Source organism: Danio rerio, chromosome 11, assembly GCF_049306965.1.
Source record: "Danio rerio strain Tuebingen ecotype United States chromosome 11, GRCz12tu, whole genome shotgun sequence".
Classification (NCBI taxonomy): Eukaryota; Metazoa; Chordata; class Actinopteri; order Cypriniformes; family Danionidae; genus Danio; species Danio rerio.
In genome coordinates, this window is record NC_133186.1 from 6540001 (window position 1) to 6560896 (window position 20896).

Genomic DNA, 20896 nt, shown 5'->3' on the forward strand with positions numbered 1-20896 from the left:
AACAAAGTACAAATTTTCAAATCATACAGTAGCCATGCTGTTAAAGCTTTTAAACACTTTTAGGGTCAAACTTATAAAGATATATTCCAAGCTCAGCATGACAGACAATGAATAGGTTTGCATCGTGTTATTATTTGGATCTTACCCATTGTGCCAGTGAGTGATGCTGCTGAGGTCAAAGCTTGAAGAGGGGGTTCAGGTTTAAATAACACCATACGGTAGGCAGTAGCGACCAGTCCTGCAGACAACAGCAATATATAAATCAGGAAAGAGGTAAAGTTGATTTTATTTTCACACATTCAGACTTTCCTCTTAATAATATAATTTCATGAAAGTATTATTTGCAAACTATAAATAGCGAAATCAGGTTGGCAGCAAATGACTATCAAAGTACAACATTGTTTACAGTCAAATAAACAGTGTTAATGTTGTTTTCAATGCACACATGCATGGAAATTCCGCTTGAATATTTAAAGTAACATGGTAAACAATATAGAGACTTCTAAATAAACGAATGTGCGAATATAAAATCAACTTTACCTCTATTAAATCAGGCAAAATCTAATGACACCTCGAGAACCAGGACACAAACAACCGGTAAATTCATTAGCACAGGGGAATAGCCTGTAACCAATAAACCCGCACGATATAAAAAAACAAACACCTAATATATTTAAATAATGTGGGAAATATATAATTACCACATAACAGTACAGTAACATTACACTGTTATTTACTAAAGGGCTAATGCACATGCTAACAACATAGCATTTATACTGCATAAGCAACGCGCAGGTTCAAAACTAAGCTCAAATGATCCATCACAGTTTAGATATCTTTCAGACTAACCTACAACGGTGGCCACTTTCGTGGTGACCCATGTTTTGGCAACGCAGTCTTTGCCCTCTTCTAGATCCCAGTAGCCCATCTCTGCTAGCGCATCAAGGACACGAATGAGATGTCGCGAGAGTCTCTTCTCGACCTCTTCCTTCTCGCACTTCCTCTTCTTCTTTTGAGATTTGCGGCACACTAGACAGCTACATGTGTGATGTTGCCCTCCTCAGTTCATTTGAGGATTTACACATAATCATATTTAGCATTCCTTTAAAATGTAATACTTAGATAACATTAGGGAATCTTGTAGAAGCTCAGTGAACACGGGTGTCCACACTCCACACAACACATCAGTGTGTTTAATTTAAAGCTGAAGCTGTGTGAAATAGTGATGATATCTGTTTTTACTGAACAACACCTTTGAGTTAACAAATTCAAAAGTCCTTAATATTTATACAACAAAACAAATATACTTAAATATGCAGACAAAATCTTATATATAGGCCTATAAGAGCATGTGAATAAAATAAAAAACAAGTTTATATAATAAAACATATTCTTGGCGAAGCAGTGGCGCGGTAGGTAGTGCTGTCGCCTCACAGCAGGAAGGTCGCTGGTTCGAGCCTCGGCTCAGTCAGCGTTTCTGTGTGGAGTTTGCATGTTCTCCCTGCGTTCGCGTGGGTTTCCTCCGGGTGCTCCGGTTTCCCCCACAGTCCAAAGACATGCGGTACAGGTGAATTGGGTAGGTTAAATTGTCCGTAGTGTATGAGTGTGTGTGTGAATGTGTGTGTGGATGTTTCCCAGAGATGGGTTGCGGCTGGAAGGGCATCCGCTGCATAAAAACTTTTGGATGGCCACAGTCCTCCACTGTACCTTGCTCCCGCATTCATTTCAAAGGAGCGCTACCCTGTACCAAGATGGCGGCGCTATTGACGCATTCCGTCCAATAGACAACAATAGGCCAGGCGACATCTAATGTATATATCTATGAGCAAGAGAAACAGAGTTGAGACAATGTTGAGATTTTTTACAGTCATTGGTTGAGACATGATAGAAATTAGCAATCAAGAAACAAACAAATGAAATAAACAAAACAAAAATTTGTTTACTGTCTTAAATGGTATATTAACTACACAGTCAAATGAAGCTCATTTATTTTGGTACCTAAAGTGCAGTTTGATCAATGCTGTCTATCGTCTACTCTGATTGGTCAGTTGCTGTAAATATCATTTCCGGGTCAGCAGCTACAGGTTGCTATGAAGTTGGTGCAAATGACACGTCAGCTGGACGGAAAAACATACACAAACTGCATAACCCACGTTTATACGACACAATCATAAATGTACGAGCTGCGCCAAGCCCGCGTTGTCGACTGTCACTGTGTTGCAGACAGAGAATTACCGAAGACTACATCCATCCACGCATGCTGTAGCATAACGCATGCTGAGACTGAGGGAGAGTTCAGCCTCCGAGACGACCCGCAGAAGATGATCAGCCCGTACCGTGGATGAGAGTGTTTTTATCTTCCGCATCCCGGACATCATGTCGTCCCCGTCTCCGGTGCAGATCCGAGAGGCGAACGCGCATCTGGCCGCGCTGCACCGCCGGGTGTCGGAGCTGGAGCAGCGGCTGCGAGAGGCGGAGAGGACCGTGCGGGAGCAGGCGGAGAGTCTCATCCGCAAAGACGAGCAGCTCAGAGCCGCCACGCAGGAGATCACGGAGGCCAAGGACAAGTGAGGGAAAGAGGGTGTTACTTGCTCGTACTCAGCTGCGTCCTTCTGTAGATGCTCTATAGATTTGTTTGTTGACATTTGTGCTAAATCGAAAAGCTCCGGGCTGTAATAGACTCTTAAAAATAAGTAAAATGGGTTACGATTTGGTGGTTTACGAAGTCATTGTTTTTTTTATATATCTTTTGATGGTTTAAAGAGAAACGGTGACCACACTGCCAAGGAAAATATATATGAAGAGTTTAGATGCAAAACCCTCTAAATCCATCAGACCTCTTTTCTTGTAAATGACCATTTTCTAACAGGCTCATATAATTAGGTTTAGTAGTGTCATATTATATGTAATGAAAATGTTATTAGCTAGTAAATAAAATATTTTTTCCCAAAAATGTCACTTTAGACAATTCTTTGTTTTTTAACGAGGTAAATTTTGCGTCAAAATTCATCAGTGCTTTTATGCAAAGCCCTCTAAATCCACCTATTGGGACAAGTCAGTGTAATTAGTTGAAAATCACTAAAGATGTAATTAGAAATTATTTTAACAAACATAAAACACATATTACACAAACCACCAAAAATTATTACATAAATCTGTCAAGTAAGTGGCGGTTCATTCCACTGGGATAAACCAGGAAAAAAGCTGAAGGAAAATGAATGAATGAAATCTGTCAAATAAGTGCATTAATCAAGAACATTAAAACCTAACAATCTGTTGTCATTTCTGATATTTGGGATTTAGATTTATTGTAAGTAGAGCAATGTAAACATTGTAAACGAAGCTTGGTGAATTCAAATAATGTAGTGTAAAAACTGAAACGACAATATCTGTGCATTGTCCATGAATATAAAAAGCTTAGCAGACGTATAGGTATTATGAAGTAATATAATAATGTATAATTTTATACATTATATTTATCTTTTAAAAATAGCTTACATTAGCAAATAAAACACAAGGTAAGCCTACTGGGCAAAAGGGATGTCTCTCAGACAATTTTTGAAGCTGTCATTCATTCATTCATTCATTCATTCATTCAATCATTCATTCATTCATTCATTCAATCATTCATTCATTCATTCATTCATTCATTCATTCTCAACATACTTAAGGTCTTGGTCTCCTGTTTATCCTCATAGCATTCATGTGGGATAAAAGAACGGCATCTTAACTCGGTCTTTCGTGAAATGGAGTTGCTGTTCAATGTATGGTAAATCGGACTCATTCAAAGTAGCGCCGCTGCACAAAAAATTATTGTGAATGCATGCTACACTTCCGACTGTACATTGTTTTCTTTTTCTTATAATGCACAGAGTTTTGACTCCATCTTTTAAAATCGAAATCGCCTTCTGATTGGTTTTCAAGATATAGAGGCTTTTGCTGTCAAAGGCAGGTGGCATTTAGCAGCTTTTGCCAACAAACTGTTATTTCTGAAAGCATTCACTTAATGTCATTATTTCATTTTTGGCGGAAGTGGCATTTAGCAGCTTTTGCGTCTGAACTCAATATAACTATATATATATATATATATATATATATATATATATATATATATATATATATATATATATATATATATATATAACTATATATATATATATATATATATATATATATATATATATATATATATATATATATATATATAATAAAGAGTTCAGACGCAAAAGCTGCTAAACACCACTTCCGCCAAAAATAAAATAATGACATTAAGTGAATGCTTTCAGAAATAACAGTTTGTTATTTAAAATTTTATATATATATATATATATATATATATATATATATATATATATATATATATATATATATATATATATATATAATAGAGTTCAGACGCAAAAGCTGCTAAACACCACTTCCGCCAAAAATGAAATAATGACATTAAGTGAATGCTTTCAGAAATAACAGTTTGTTATTTAAAATTTTATATATATATATATATATATATATATATATATATATATATATATATATATATATATATATATATATATATATATATAATTTTATATATATATATATTTATTGGTGGGCAGTTATCGCGTTAACGTGCTGCGTTAGAAAATTACGTAGAAATTTACATTAGATGTCACCTACGCTGTTGTTTTCTATTGGAAGAAATGCGAATGGAATAGAGCTGCCATATTAGTACAGGGTAGCGCTCCTTTTAAATAAATGTGGAACCAAGGTGCAGCGGAGGACTGGCCATCTAGAGCCAGAGATATATACATATACATCTGATGTTTTCCCGGTGGTCAGTATGCAAAAACTTTTTTAAATTCCGAAAATTATCGTTTTACATCACATTTATACATCGATGGATAATTGACCACATTGCTGATAAAGATAAGAGCCAGTGTTTGTGTGCATGGAAATGTATTATTCACCCTACCGGTTAAGTTTGATGTAGTCCATGTCCTGAAACACAACCCCTCTCCTGCTTTTACTTCTAACTCTAACGAAGGGGAGCGATTCGTTTGTGAATGAATCCCCGTTATGATCGACTTGTTCACTTAGCCGACAGTAATACAAGTTTCTGACACCGCAGCGTCTCGTTGTCATATTTCACTCGCATTGTTTGGTTATTTTATTCAACAAAACTAGCATAAGCCAAGTATTTTGTGCAGTGGCGTAGCGCAAAATGCGGAGGCCCCCCTGCAGGGATCACTGAAGGGGCCCCCAGTGTCGGGTGAGGGGGAGGTGGTGGTGGTCAACGGGGGGAAGCGATCACAAACTGAGGAACGATCACAAACTGAGGAGCGGGAAAGGGGGCGGGGTGGAGCAACAACGCGGGAAATCCTTCAAAAACTGACGAGCGATCACAAACCGAAAGCAGCGAGAGCGTCAAAGTAGCCAGAAGTCATTAATTTTTAACGAGAACCTGCGGCGAGGAAGAGCGCGGCGCGTCTTCTCCTGTGTGGGCGTCGAGGAGAGTTAAAATCAAGTCAACTTTATGGTATGAGCTGAGAGGAATTTAGACTACACAGACCTGTGAACTTTGGTTCTGACCACAGTTGTTCCCAAGAGTTTGATTATTGCGGTTGCCGGATTTCAATTATTGAAAATCGCGACGACGTGGGGCCCCCTAATCACGCGGGGGTTCGATTCTTGTTTAGCACAAATTCGTAACGTACAAAAACATTAAAAAAAATCTCACCCATGTAATATTCTGCCTTTGTGCTTTGTTTTCTTTGTTTGCTCGTTACTACACCAGTACACAGTGCTGAAGTCCAGCATCTTCAGATTGGCCTTAGTCTTGACTAGTGCAGTTGAATGACATTTGTCCTGGAAGCACTGTACAAATATGGCGCACAGTAAGCTGATTAAAAATGTCATCTTTCTTTTTCATTTAGAGAGATCTTCTTCCTCCACGAGAAGCTCTGCCAATCAGAGGAATCCATTCATAAACTCAACCAAACCATTAAAGAGAAAGACTCTCTGATTGGACAGTTACAACACAGATGTCAACTACTGGACAACATTTGCAAAAGCCGTCCGCTGCTAGACAGCATGCTGGCCCAGATGGCTGAGGCAGAGAGAATGGGGCCGGTCAGTGACTTGGGGAAGCCCACCACCAACAGCTCGCTCACGGACGGAGAGTCCAACTGCAGCCCCAGCCGCCTCTCCAACCACAAAGACTTCTCACTCAGCGAGGACGACTCTGACGATCAGGAATTAGATGGGGTTGTGTTCGGGACCACTGTATGAGAGTCTCAGTTCAACTGCTCCTCGTCTCAGGTTTAGAAAAGCCTGTGTGTTGTTTCGATGGTAACAGCGTCTGGTCATCCTTTGATAAAATATCAATTGTATCATTAATATAAGTTGCTAAAGTGTGAATGGGAAATGGAAAGAGATTCTAGTGTGGTGTCTCTGGTCAGTTCTGGCTGAATCTGTGTGCAGAATCATACAAGTATGCCTCATCTCTTCTAAATTTGTCTCTATTTCAGTTAATAAGTGGATTAAAGCAGTGTTTCTCAACCATGTTCCTGTAGTACCACCAACACTGCATGTTTTGGAGGTCTGCTTTGTCTGTCACACTCATCACAGGTCTTTCAGTCTCTGCTAATGAGCTGATGATCTGAGCATGAACAATTTGCAGAGCTGTTGGTTCTCCAGAAACATGGTTGAGAAACACTGAATTAAACAGTACTTTTTAAAGGTCAGTTTAAATTGTAAGGATTTGTTATGGATAGTTATTTATTCACGCTCGCCTCACTCCAATCCCCTGAGACCTTCATCTTCGGAACACATATTAGGATATTTTGAAAACCCTTTCCTGCATAGACAGTGAGGGTGTCACGATTCCAATTCATGCTCAATGTCGATTATCGAATCAGAAATGGAATCGTCGGTGCTGCCACACCCTCATGTCATGTCAGCTTGGCTGAAAGACAGCATGGCAACTGCAGACGCAGGAAGTCACCGGTGTGGAAGTATTTTGGATTTCCAGTGAGTTATGTTGACAATAGGGTTGGGCCGATAGACGATGCCATTATCCATCGCCGATGGCCAATAGACAACACGATGCTGAGCTGACTTTGCAGATCCCCCGCCCCCGTCGCAAACCCGCTCGCGAAAAGTACTCACTTAGGCCCTGTTTACACTAATAAGTCTTAGGGCTCTATTTTGACGGTCCATGCACAGAGCGCAAACGCTTTCAGGGCATGTCAGAACGCGTTTTTGCTAATTTAAGGACGGAAAAACCTGCTTTGCTCCGTGGCGCATGGTCTAAAAGGGTTGAGTTTATTTTCTTAATGAGTTATAGGTGTGTTTTGAGACTAAACCAATTAGAGTCTCATCTCCCATTCCCTTTAAGAGCAGCTGCGTCGCACCATAATCGCATTTGCTATTTACAGGATGCAAAGTAAGTCTAAGTGGAAAAACTGAGCATTTCACTAGCAAACAGTTCACAGTTTTTTAACAGAAAACTGTTAAACAGAGCATCTACTGCGTGAGAATGAGAGATAATGGATCTACTTTCACTATCGCTCTTGGATAAAGAAACCTTTACGCACAGACATCAATTAGTCTATAAATAAATACTTTTGTTTGTTAAGCGCAAATATTCATTTCAAAACTATTTCTAATTTCAGTTCTAATTTCCAGCAAACGAATAAATGAATAATAATAACAACAAAATGTGCTCAAAAACCTGAGTTATATCCTAAAACACATGCTTTGCCCCATATGGTCTAAAACCTGACAGGTGGGCAAATTTAAGCTTGTTTTTAATAAAACAAATATAAATATGGATATAATAAATAATACTGCTAATAATAATAACATTATACAAAAGCAAATTGTTATGAATGAACTGAAAAAGCCTCCGAGATGAAGAAGACATAAAAGCAGTGATTTTTCATATTTATGTTGGCTAGAAAATAATATGTTTTGTAATATTTTAATCCTTTATATTTATATTCTATATCTATTCTTATTATATCCTATATATATCCTTAATATTTAAATTTTTTCATATGTAAAGATATTTGCCTATTGCTCTCTTGCTAGTATTAAGCAGTGCGTAAGCGAGGCGCAACTTTGCGCCGGAGTTTAGACCGGGTTTGTTTTGGTCTAATGAAAAATCTATTATAGTTTATCAAAATAGCAACGCGCCAGCGGTCCGCCTCAGAACGCCTTCCTTTTTAGACCAGAACATCTGAGCGCTAATGCATTTGCTATTTAAACAGCGTAGCGCAACGCCTCAAAACGACTCTTGCGCCAAGCTGAAACTAGCAAAAGACTATTGCGCCGCGCCGTGCACCACATTGCGCCGGGTGTATGATAGGGCCCTTAGTGTTAAAATGCCATTTTAGAACGAAAATGACCAACACACATTGTGTTTTATCTAGCATTTCTGAAAAGCCCTCTGTCCGCTGAAAGCACATCACGTGACCACACATACACACAGCCACACACTGTCATGAGCTCCTCTGAGCTCCAGAGCAGTGCACGTCAGAAAGTTTATCAAGGATGTACCGCTGGATCGCGTCTCACTATAGTTGTTGACTGTGATACTCGATTCAAACTCGATTCAAATCATGCCGTGTGAAATGAGTTTTGACTGAAAATAACATCCGCGATCGCCTACAGCTGATGAGAGAGCAGCATCCACGAGTGTGGGTACTTGCAGGCCAGCGAGAGGTTGGGGGAGAAGTTAAAAGCGTTCATTTTCAGTTTATTTGGACTCAAGAAATGGAGGAAAAACTAGTGGAAGTTTGGCAGGAGCAGCTGTGTCTGTTTGACGTGTGATCTGAGCAACCAGGTCAAAAAAAGAAAAACGTTGAGGAGAAATTGCAAATTCCCTTCAAACCCAGGTGAGTAAATATGTACATTTTTTACCCATCAAAGGGTTCTTTCTCGTTTTGTAGTTAATAATAAACGATATACTACATGTTTTTGGTTGTGAGATGTAGTTTGAACAAAGTTGTTGGCGATTCTTCCTATTGTAAAGTCATGCAATGTGAAACTCCCTGTTGCCGATCCAACTTGCAGTGTACATAAAGCAGCGACAAAACGTTAGCCCAGATAGTCATGCAGTGTGAAAACATCTGCGACACGACTACTTTGAAAATCATGCAGTCTGAACTCGGCATTACAGTAAGTCACATGGAATGTTTTGACAGTATTTTTATATTTGTCTGAACATCTCGAGATCATTGCGTCATTTGGAGGTTGAGGGAGCTCTCCAATTTCATCTAAAATATCCTTATTTGTGTTCTGAAGATGACTGAAGGTTCCTGGGTGTTGCAACTAGATGACGTTGAGTAATAACAACATTTTTTTTTTTTGGGCGAACTAACCCTGACACGCTGTTTTCAGTTGGTTCTTCTTTTTTATCTTTATATTTGCTTATACTGTGATATTTTGTTGGAATATCTATACCTGTATTTCAAAGTTTACATGAATATCATAATGTTTTTAAAAGTTACGCTCAAGTTCACATAAATTTGCTGTCTTCATAAAGTTTTATCTGTTAAATCCGATCCAGTCCTGTTTTAAAAAGGGCATTGCTTTGAACACTGCTCTGTCTGTGGATATTGCCTAAATGTGATCTGATCTCACCAGAAAGCATAAGTGTTTTACGTTTTGCCAATTTAGTGGCTAATTCGTATGAGTTCAGTCATAAGAAAATAAAAGATTTTAAAAAGGAGGTGTGGCACCCAACCCCGCCTCTAAACCCAACCATCATTAGGTGATGAGCAAATCGTACTAAATTGTACGAATGAGATCGAACAAATTTATATGAATTATCTACTAAATCAAAAAGTTGAGAAGAGATTGAGTTGGATATGCTGGGTTTGCCGTTTTGTTGGAGCTTCTCAGTGAACAATTTTAGCAGGTTATAATTTAGGCTGGATTTTATTTCTAGGCTGATTTAGTGTCATCTGTTGTGTTACGCACTGGGCACACATACATCGTTTTTAGATCACTAATTGGTCCTGGGGTCCGTTCTTTGTACGTGGATTACTCAGTCAGCTGGATTTGGATATTGACGATTTTACATGATCCAGGATCGTTTCGTTCTTCAAAGCTGATCCGAGAGTTGTAGTCATAGCAACAGTTCTGCTAGCTCAAACCTGATCGGGAGCAGGTTCAAATCATATAAACAGGATTAGATCGGCTCAGTTCAAGCAAAGATAATACAGAAAGTATGTATCGAAATCTGATATTTTCTTACAGTAGTAGTTACACTTGGGAAAATGGTACATATTTTTTAACTACATATATAAAGTTAAAGTTATTACTAAAATAAATAAAGTTATACATATTAAAAAAGCGTATGCAATCTGCACCCTCGAAATGAAAGTACAAAGACTGCCACCTGGTGGTGCAAAGAGAAAACTTATTGATATGAACTTTTTAGATCGCTTTAGTACAAATTTTGTATAATGCACAATATGTGACTTTTTATAAAAGCAATAATACATGCAGTCATAAAGAAGTTTTGATAGTTAATATGCCGGTGATTTGATGCTTCACAAAAGTTGCAGACGCCTTTACCAATATCAAAATGCTTTTGTAAACATCCAGTTATTCTTTACACCGATTAAAAAAACGGCTGCTATAATAAAGAAAATCTTTTCTAAATGTAGAACTAAATACATTGATTTGCATTGAAATACATGATGAATACTCTTGACACATGAAAGTGTAATGCATGCAGCTCACAACAAATGTGGAAGGTTATTGCGTATCATATTTAACAAACCGTTTACTGCTAATTTGATGTAATTTTGCTCACATGGATAATTGAATATTAATCAGATGATGTCATTAAGCTGCCGTCAGCCAATCGTTGCATCATGATTTTGAGGATCGATAGATCAGTCCTTCACACGCAGCAATCTCAGATTAGTTCATCCAGACATTCTAATCTGATTCGCGAACTTGTTTGAAGAACCAAATTAGCGATCAGTTATCAAGATGAAAAGATCCAGGATCTGCCAAATCATCTTAGATCATTTAAGTGAGGTACGAAGAACGGATCCCTGTTGTCAAGTTGAGGTGATTAGGGAAATGTGTTTGAAAACAGTAATTACAGGTTGGGCCAGTTATATGGATACACCTTAATCAAATGGGAATGGTTGGTTATGATAACGTCCTGTTTGTGGCACATTAGTATATGTGAGGGGGCAAACTTTTCAAGATGGGCAGTGACCATGGTGGCCATTTTGATGTCGGCCATCTTTTGTTTTTTCAATAGGAAGAGGGTCATTTGACACATTATTGGGAATTTCACAAGAAAAACAATGGTGTGCTTGGTTTTAACGTAACTTTATTCTTTCATGAGTTATTAACAATTTTCTGGCCACTTAAACTACGACCACTTAAACACCTGAAACTACGGATACTGGAAGCCTGTGCTGGCTTTTCTCCTGCAGTGTTGCTATCAGTGTGTGAAGAGCGGGAGAAGAGCGTTTCATTGACAATCCAACACAATGAGCAGCACATTGAACACATTTTATTAGTGGTCAGAAACTTGTAAATAACTCATAAAAGAATAAAGTTAAGTTAAAACACCATTGTTTTTCTTGTGAAATTCCCAATAAGTTTGATGTGTTAAATAACCCTTTTCCTATTGAAAAAAACAAAGATCCAAGATGGCCGACTTCAAAATGACCACCATGGTCACCACCCATCTTGAAAAGTTTGCCCTCTCACATATACCAATGTGCTACAAACAGGACGTTAATATCATCAACCATTCCCATTTTATTAAGGTGTATCCATATAAATTGCCCACCCTGTACAATAAATCTGTTTGGTTTTATTCCCAGCATTAGCACTTTCCTGCTACAACAGGTCTACTGTGGGTTTTGTTTTTATATGAAACAAGGTGTGTGGTTAGAAACAAAACTTAAAGGAATCGTTCACACAATTTGGTCAGGATCTCTTCTGTTACACTTAGGCGCTAAATATAGTGCAATTATTTATTTTTAAATTTGAACAACGGTAATAATTTACAGTAAGGTCTGACATTAGTTAATGCATGTACCCTGGACTAAAATTCTTTTTACAGCATTTTTTAATATAAGCTTGTAATATACTTTTGTTCATAGGTCATGTTAAATAATGCAAATAATAAAAAAAATGGATATGTAAAATATCTCTAAATAAATGCTGTAGAAATATATTGTCCTTTGCTATTGCATTTAAACTAATGCATACGAAATTATTATTCGTAGTGTTATTCTACGTATTATATGTAGTTGCTGGTTATTTCACATTTAAAGAGCTCTGCTGGAAACTCATAAGCAAGAGGACTGAACCATGGGAGTTTTGTGATACCTCACCACCATTATGTTGTTAAGCGAGGCTCTTAAGCTCAAGGCTCCTTTTAAGTGACAGTTTGACACCATCCTAGTGGTGCATACCAAACATACACTATAATTTAAGGTGCATTATGTGTAATTAAGTGGTTTGTGCAGTGAAGCTGTTCTCTGAGAGGCTCCCTTAATAAAACAGCAATGCACTTAAAATAGTGACCCAGCAGGAAAGCTGAGCATTTTCAGCCAAGTGGTTAGTTGTACAATTATAAGCACGAGCTAATGGTTGAGAGATGGTAAAAGACTGTAAAATGCTTGCTTTTGTTGGTTAAATATCTTGTATGTTTTCCTGGTTTGACTGATCATGTTACATATACAGTAAGGTCCATAAATATTTGGACCGACACAATTCTAATTTTTTTTGGCTCTATACACCAACACAATCAGTTTGAAATGAAACGAACAAGATATGCTTAAACTGCAGACTGTCATCTTTAATTTGAGGGTATTTACATCCAATTCAGATGAGCGCTGTAGGAATTACAACAGTTTGCATATGTGCCTCCCACTTGTTAAGAGTCCAAAATTATTTAGACAGGATAACAATCATAAAACTTTCACTTTTTAATACTTGGTTGCAAATGCTACAGCATTCCTACAGCGTTCACCTGTTCTGGATGTAAATACCCTCAAATTAAAGCTGACAGTCCGTAAAGCATGTCGTGTTCATTTCAAAACGATTATGTTAGTGTATAGAGCCAAACAAAGTATAGTATTGTGTCGGTCCAAATATTTATGGACCTAACTGTACACACACACACACACACATGGAAATCTTCTATATTTGACTTTATTTCAGTTGTGCAGATGAAATTGTTATACCAATTTAATACAAAGGTATGATGTTGTTCACTTGTTTTGCTGCTCTTTTTAATTCGGCCTAGAAAAATGAAGTCTATGCAAGCCTGTTATGTTTTGCCATATTTATACAGTCAGGCTCCGGAAAGCCAGATGGAGGGGAGCCATAATGTAGTGACTGAGTGTACTGATGACGCGGCATTATTCATGTACAGCGTGTCATTTGTCCTGTTAAGATGTGATGGTTATACAATATTTTTCCGTGTTCGCTTTAAGAGTTACCTATGGTACTGAACTACAGCATGGTAATGTTACATATTGGGGCATGTCATATGTGTCTTGCTAGTGCCCTGTACAGGAGTGTTTATTTTCTCTAGATAGACGGTAAAACAGTGCCTAAAAGACTCATGGTTACTTGTTAAATGGATTTATTCTGGAAAATTCTAATAAATTATTTTGGTATTCTTCAGTGCCTAATTGTGTGCTTTATTTTTCTCATCAGAAACACCTATAGCTATAGGCTACACAGTTGTTAGCCTGTTAGCTGTCTCTCTGTAAGAACATGTATGTGAAAATGATGAATACACATTTAAACTCATGGTGATGAAGCTTGGTTCAGATTGCTGATTGAATCGTTTCATAAGGGTTGGGGTAGCTAGCAACTTAGCTACTAGCTTAGCCACACTATTTAGTAGCATTACAGCAGCCTATGATACAATGTAGCTTTTGTAGTTGCTATTTTTCCAGCAAGCAGCAGAGTAGCTTGAAAACAGATACATTTCCATTTAGTGAAGCAGCGCAGCGTCATCTTATAAGATCACACACCACACTAGTGTGCGTAGCCATATATTGGTAATAACAATTTGATCTATAAAGTATTCTAACAGACTAACCTGAAGAACCTTTGTGTGAGGGCTTTAATCAAATATATCACCAAAAAGGAGACACAAATCATTATTATATATATATATATATTTACTTTTAGAAAATGCCATTGTGTGCTTAATAAAGGATAATTATTTTGTCATTGCAATGCTACTGCTGTTGTTTTGTACTTTGACTCTTAACAGCCTTGGAAATTTGAAAACATTTTGAAAAAAAAAAAAAGCTGCTTCAATGTAACTAGCTACTTTTTCCCAAGAGTTCACACTTTATTGATGATTGATTGCTTGGGATGCTGTTCCAGGAGAGAGCCCAGGGCTGCCTCCCATTGCAGTGGGAGAGGGGAGTTTGAGCTTTAGGTAGATCTCGAGAACTCCCCTGCTGTAGTAGCTAATGAACAGATAGTGATTGCTCTTAAGAAATAACTACTTACTACTTAGGAGTACCTCTATGGTGCCAATTTGGATTAGTCAATTAAGGAAACCGGGGGAAACCAACTTGAGTACTGGGAGAATGTGTTAACTCTGCACAGATTCGTCGATGGAACCAGTGACTATACCTGTGACGTTCTTGCTGTTAGGCAAGGCCCCCCTCCAACGTGTGCGCCCTATGAGCAGCCGTGACGCCTAGGTGGAGTAAATTCCACATGCATTGAGGTCCTTGCCTGCAGCACCTTCCCTCTCCAGGCCTTACCCACCCACACCCGGGGAAGCACGGTGGCTCAGTGGTTAACACAGTCACCTCAGTGCAAGAAGGTCGCTGGTTTAAACCCTGGCTGAATCAGTTGCCATTTCTATGTGGAGTTTGCATGTTCTCCCCGTGTTAGCGTGGGTTTGTCCGAATGCTTCGATTTACCCCAGTCCAAAGACATGCGCTTTAGGTAAATTGGCCGTGTGTATGTGTGTGAATGTGAGTGTGTATGGATGTTTCCCAATAATGGGTTGCGGCTGGAAGGGCATCCGCTGCATGAAACATAGGTGGTTCTTTCCGCCTGTGGCAACCCCTGAATAATAAAGGGGCTAAGCCAAAGGAAAATAAATGAATTAAGTTTCAGAACAGCTTCCCAATGCTACATTTCAAACCCCAAAAATTTTGGTTTGAGGTAAAAAAAAAAGTACTGTAATATTTTTACTGTTACTGTAAAGTATTTTACATCTGATTGCAATATAAAAAAAATCCACGCAAACCAGTTTTTTTTTCTGACAAAAGATATTTTGAAGAAAGCTGACCATTGCAACCTGCAACCAATGACATCCATAGTAGGGAAAACAAATATTATAGAAGTCAGTGGTTACAGTTGTCCAGCTTTCTTCAAAATACTTGTGTTTAACAGAAGAAACAAAGGTTTTAAACCTGTAAAAAGTGAGTAAATATTGACAATTTTAATATCTGAGTGAACTATACCTTTAAGCTTTTGAATGAGATCTAGCTGGGATAATAGCGATGTGAATGTGATAGTGAAGAGAAACACACACACACACACACACACACACACACACACACACAAGAACACCAACAGTACTGACAGTTAACATGTTTTATATCAATGGTCTCAAACTCAATTCCTGCAGGGCCGCAGCTCTGCATAGTTTATCTCTAACCACATTCAACTTACACCTGCTTAATAGTATCTAGTAGTCTTGACGCATTAATTAGTTGGATCAGCTGTGATTGACTAGCAAATATGTGCAGAGCTTCCCTCCAGGAATCGAGTTTGAGACCTATGGTTTAAATAGTTACTTACACAAAAAGATTGGAGTACAAATTCATCTTTATTTAACATTTAATTAGACATTTTTTTTACATTACTTATCTCCTTTTTCATGAATAGGAGAACATGACTGATTATGTTGCATTAAAAGTGCTTCTGCTGCACTGCACAAAGGCTCATACCATTTCTTCTAAGTGGATGTTTAACAGGGTCATTGGGGTAGCAGCACTTTCCCTCGACCGATGCAGTTGTGGAAACCTTTGGTCCCATCGGGGCCGACAGGCTGACGCACAACCAGCACACTTAAAGACTTGATTAGCTGACTGGGTGACATCGAGCTGGCCATCTCAGGCTGAATGACTTGAGCTGCATTTTTACGTCTCTGAACCCACGGGCTGCTTGTGAAGCCCAGATCATCTGGGGAGAGCTCACCTGAGGCCTTGTACTTGAAGGACGTGCCAGCTCCACTCGGCGTGCTGCTGAAAGGATGCGTAGCCAGAGGAGATGTCACATGACTGCAAGGAAAAAGCTTACGAGGCTGGAGCGGGCTTCCAACAGGACTGCCAAGAGGATTCCTGTAAGGGTCAGAGCGGAATGTGGATACCCGCGGGATGGCGAGAGGACTGCCGTAGAGGGCTTGAGGGCGGGAGACCCTGCGGTTGGGTCGGGGTGAGGCAGGGGCAAAATCAGACTCTGAAGAGCTGCAAACAGCTGAATCCTCCAGAGAATAAACAAACTGCCTGGCCTTTCTGTCGGGTCTTTTCAAAACATCGATGTCGATGCAGTCTTCTTGCTCCTCGTCCACTAGGCCTTGGCTGCATCCGGGCTTACGGGTTCCACGGCTGCCCAGCAGGACCACACAAATGCCCCGACCTCCCTGCTGCTCTTCCACCTTCAGGGCTTCAAAAGCTTTGCGAGCGCCCTCCAGATACTCGTACTCCACCACAGCACATACTTTGCGCCCCAGTTCCAGGTGTTTCTTAGTGTAGCGTTTCAACTCTGCAGGGATTTCTTTTCCAGGGCGCAGAATGCGAAGGGATGAAATGGTGCCGTAAGGGGAAAACACACGCATTGCGGCTTCCATGATGCCTAGCTGCTCCACACCAGGTGACTCGAACTTCTCCTTGACTGGACCAGCGCCATCTAGAAAGTTCCAGGCCAAGAGCAGCTTGCTTGTGGGAATGCATAAGAGCCAATCGGGTACTGGAGTCCGTCGTCGCACCTTGGTTCCCATCTCATTCACTTCCAGCTGCAGAGAGGTTCTTGCTGCCGCCAGTGTTGTGCGCCAGTCACGTGTGAGATCTCGAATCTATAGAAAGAATAAAATTAGTGTGCACATCTTAGAAAACCATTAGTCAAGTTAGTTAACAAACTCTACCTTGGATGACACGTTAAACCGAGGTCCTGACTCTCTATGGTCATTAAAAATCCTGTGGCACTTCTCATAAAGCAGGCATGTCCAAACTCGGTCCTAGAGGGCCGGTGTCCTGCAAAGTTTAGTTCCAACCCCAATGAGACACATCTGGGCTAGCTAATCAAGCTATTAATAGCCTTTCTAGAAACATCCTTGAAGGTGTGTTGAGGCAAGTTGGAGCTAAAATCTACAGGACACCGGCCCTCCAGGACAGAGTTTGGACACCCCTGTTGTAAAGAGTAGAGGTGTAACCTCGGTGTCCTGGCCAAATTCTCTCCATTGGTGCATAACTGTCATGGCCTCCCTATAATCCCTATTCACGGAATTGGCTGTATCCTTGTCTCTCAACTCCCCCAATAGCTGGTGTTGACGGATGGCAGGTGGATGCTACACAAGGGTGGTGGTGTTGAGAGACCCTCCTCATGATTGTGAAGCGCTTTGGGTGTATGGCCATACATGATAAATTTCCTATATAAATACACATTACATAACTAGTCCCCCCTAGGGAGATTTCATTTGCAGAACAGTGGTCCCTCGTTTATCGTGGGAGTTATGTTTTTAAATAAGCCCAGGTTAGGTGAAATCCAAGAAGTAATCAGCTTTATTTTTTAGAATTTTTATAGATTTTTTAAGGCTGTAAAACCCGACTACACAGTTTATACACATTTCTCAGACAGGCTTTTTATATTTATAAATATTATATATATATATATATATATATATATATATATATATATATATATAATAATATATATATATATATATATATATATATATATATATATATATATATATATATATATATATATATATATATATAATAAATCTCTGTAAAATCAATAACCATCTCTTTAGAAAAATCTAAGGTGCTCGATCAAAACAAAAACTATAGAAAAAGTAGAAAGACTTATGACAGTACAAGTCAAAGCACATTTCATGGCAACACTTCAACTCAGAAAGGCGATTAGGCATTTGGGCTCACCTTTTTGAAAGATGTCAGCAGCTTTAAACTAACGTAACCCATCTTGTTTCTCTGGACGTGTTTTAGGAGAAAAGCATCATCTGATAGGTTCTCATCAGAAAGGTAGTTCTCAAGCTGGGTGGCAATTTGCTGCGTCACATCATCGTTTGGAGGAATCCATAGCTCACCCTCACAGAAATCCTCCTCAAAAACATCGGTCAAATCAGTTGAACTCCTGAAAAAAAAAAGTGTTTATTCATTTAGAAGCATTTGGAATTATCCTACATCCTATTTGTTTGCAGTGGATAGTGGTCAAAGATGATGAATAGGGTTTCTCAAGAAGCAAAACAACAGAAGTGGAACACTTTAAACTAGGGATGTCCAGATCTGATCATGTGATCAGGAAATCAGGCCCGATCACACAGTCCCAGACTCGATCAGGATTTAAAATAATAATAATATTAAAAATATAGCAAACTCCTAGCAAACTGAGATGTAAACTTGAGATTGCCTACCAGGTATTTTAAGTCGAGGTGCTATTTGTTATTATATAAAAAAAATCTAATATATTTACTGTTGCGCTAAATTCCAAAAGTGAAGAATTTGTTATTTATTACTTGATTGTTCAAGCTACCTCACAGAAGTGCTCTGTTTGTTAATAGAGTTGTTGAATGTTACAATAAGGTGAACTAAACAAAAAATAAGGAACATTCTGGATCTGTTTCTTTGTTCTTTTTTGTTGTTTTTACGTTATATAGAAGTATCGGATCAGTTTTTGGTAGATACTCAAAATCAAATGACTTAGTCTCTGACTTAAGTGCAAAAAAAAACATGATCGGGACGTCCTTACTTTAAAAGTTATTTTCTGTTCATTGGAATGTTTTAGAAAATGTTGTTTTAACTATATTATTTTAAAGATTATTTTAAAGTCAGAATAGATATGCAGACTATATTGAGGTAAAGTTGGTTTAAATTCACACATTCTGACTTTCTCAATAATATACTTCAGAAAAGTATTCCTTCTAAATAGGGAAATTACATTATCAGTCAATGACCATCAAAGTACAACATTATTCACAGTCAAATAAACAGTGCTAATGTTGCTTTCAAATCAAACTTGCATGTGATTTCAGACCGAATATGCAAAGTACCATGGTAAACAAAGAGAATGTCAGAAAATATCACTGAATGAATGTGTAAATATAAAACCAACTTGACCTCAATTAGACACACAGACTTGTTTAAGGTAAAGTTTTATATTTCACACATTCAGACTTTCTGCTTTACAATATCATTTCATAAAAGTATTCTTTGCCAATTCTAAATAGTTACATCATATTAACAGCAACTGCCCATGTTCATTATTCAGTCAAATACATGGTGCTAATGTTGCTTTTAAGTCATACTTACATGTGATTCATGCCAAATATTTAAAGTACCATGGTAAACAATATAGGGAGCATGTCACAAGTTGTCATTGAACAAATTTACTAATTAAAACCAACTTTACCTCAATACAGATATTAATATTTTTGCCTGGGAGAAAAAACAACTCATTTCAACTTTATAATTTTTTTTTTAAATCTAAATAATGCTTCAACAACAAACACAACGTCTAACTAATCCGTATCTTACCCATCCAAACTATCATTTAGTCCGTCGTCAGTGTATGAGAACAGCCCCTTTGATTGTTGGGTGTCTTCACAATGGAAGATGTCAGTAAAACCGGGTGAGGACATGCTGTTGACAAATTATTATTATTATTTAGTTTTACTAATACTAAAGTTGCCTTTATATCATAAAACTTTTATAATTATCTAGATAAACTGCAGTGTAAACAGGATACCTGATGTTTTCCCTGTCTGCTTCCACGTGCACCGCCACACATCACCCGGGCACAGGTGATTCTGTTTACTATACTGATTTAAACCTCCCTACGTCACAATTGAATGAATATGTCCAATGGGTAAACAACTCTGAGAAAACTCATACTTACATGATAATTTCATGAAATTAACTTTAAAAACGCTTTAAAAATTTAAAACGACGAACGCGAAGTATATTACGAACTACGAAGAAAGAGTACATTTAAAATAAAATCGTAGCCTACTGCACATGCGCACTGAGTGCAAATCTTGAATACGAGAAATGTTTGTACAAATCAAATCTTTAAAAAGACGGAATAAAACTATACACGGCAATATTATTTATACTTAATCTTTATTAATTGCCCAATTAAGCTTCGGTTCCCAAGACCTTACTAAATGGTTAATGGATGTGTTTGTTGCTCTGTGACCCATGGACGTAGGAGACACTGTTGACTTTATGCAAATCGACCATAGACACGACTTGCCTGTGTGCTTTAAGGGGTGAGGTGTCAAGATTAAGCGCTAAGTGTATTCTAAATGAATAGATGCCACGGGGGATCCGTGAGACGGCCGTGCAGAACTATTGCTGAGCCCCCTACGAGGCTTCCTGTATATTAGGACTGTTGGCATCCCCCGTGTTAACATCATGTTTTTCTTCACATATGTGGCATTCTTCAAAGAATACGATAAAGGTAGACTGAAGTCCTGCTAATTATCTGACGCTATTCACAGCCAATAAACACGAAAGGTAATGTGTGCTCAACCATATTATAATTACAGTAACTGTTGCCTTGTAGACGTGATGGACTCGGTGTGACCGGAATTAGAGCCACTCCTGATTAATTCTAGTAGATGTGCACACAAGCATGT

General features: G+C 38.5%; 3 protein-coding genes and 1 long non-coding RNA gene across 4 annotated transcripts in view; 2 read left to right on the top strand and 2 right to left on the bottom strand.

The window, feature by feature from the left end:
• ndufa11 (NADH:ubiquinone oxidoreductase subunit A11) overlaps nt 1-957 on the bottom strand; it is a 6215-nt gene extending 5258 nt beyond the window's left edge. Inside the window, 2 exon segments of the mRNA NM_200525.2 lie at nt 146-238; nt 850-957. Of these exon segments, the coding sequence (NP_956819.1) occupies nt 146-238; nt 850-928 (172 nt within the window). The 5' untranslated portion in view covers nt 929-957.
• The window catches only part of LOC141376522 (uncharacterized), a 195428-nt gene extending 181769 nt beyond the window's left edge, over nt 1-13659 (top strand). Inside the window, exon 2 of the long non-coding RNA XR_012386961.1 lies at nt 12927-13659. This is a non-coding gene — a long non-coding RNA (uncharacterized lncRNA). The remainder of the gene's footprint in view (nt 1-12926) is intronic.
• On the top strand, nt 2069-9713 carry vmac (vimentin type intermediate filament associated coiled-coil protein). Its single transcript, XM_694468.10, has 2 exons — nt 2069-2567; nt 5916-9713. Exons 1-2 carry the CDS (start codon nt 2377-2379, stop codon nt 6268-6270), a joined length of 546 nt encoding a protein of 181 aa, XP_699560.1. The 5' UTR covers nt 2069-2376; the 3' UTR covers nt 6271-9713.
• A 2166-nt stretch (nt 13660-15825) lies between the features above and the next one.
• Nucleotides 15826-20057, bottom strand: larp6b (La ribonucleoprotein 6, translational regulator b). Its single transcript, NM_001089408.1, is given in 4 exon segments — nt 15826-17092; nt 18180-18393; nt 19794-19898; nt 20005-20057. Coding segments are annotated over 3 exon segments (1416 nt in total). The 5' UTR covers nt 19898; nt 20005-20057; the 3' UTR covers nt 15826-15994.
• Nucleotides 20058-20896: the final 839 nt, after the last annotated feature.

What these genes read in the sequence shown, in the direction of transcription:
- vmac (XM_694468.10), top strand. Translation starts at nt 2,377, where the DNA reads ATGTCGTCCCCGTCTCCGGTGCAGATCCGAGAGGCGAACGCGCATCTG. An exon ending in ATCACGGAGGCCAAGGACAA is followed by an intron (nt 2,568 to 5,915) that starts GTGAGGGAAAGA and finishes TTTTTCATTTAG; the next exon opens with AGAGATCTTCTTCCTCCACG.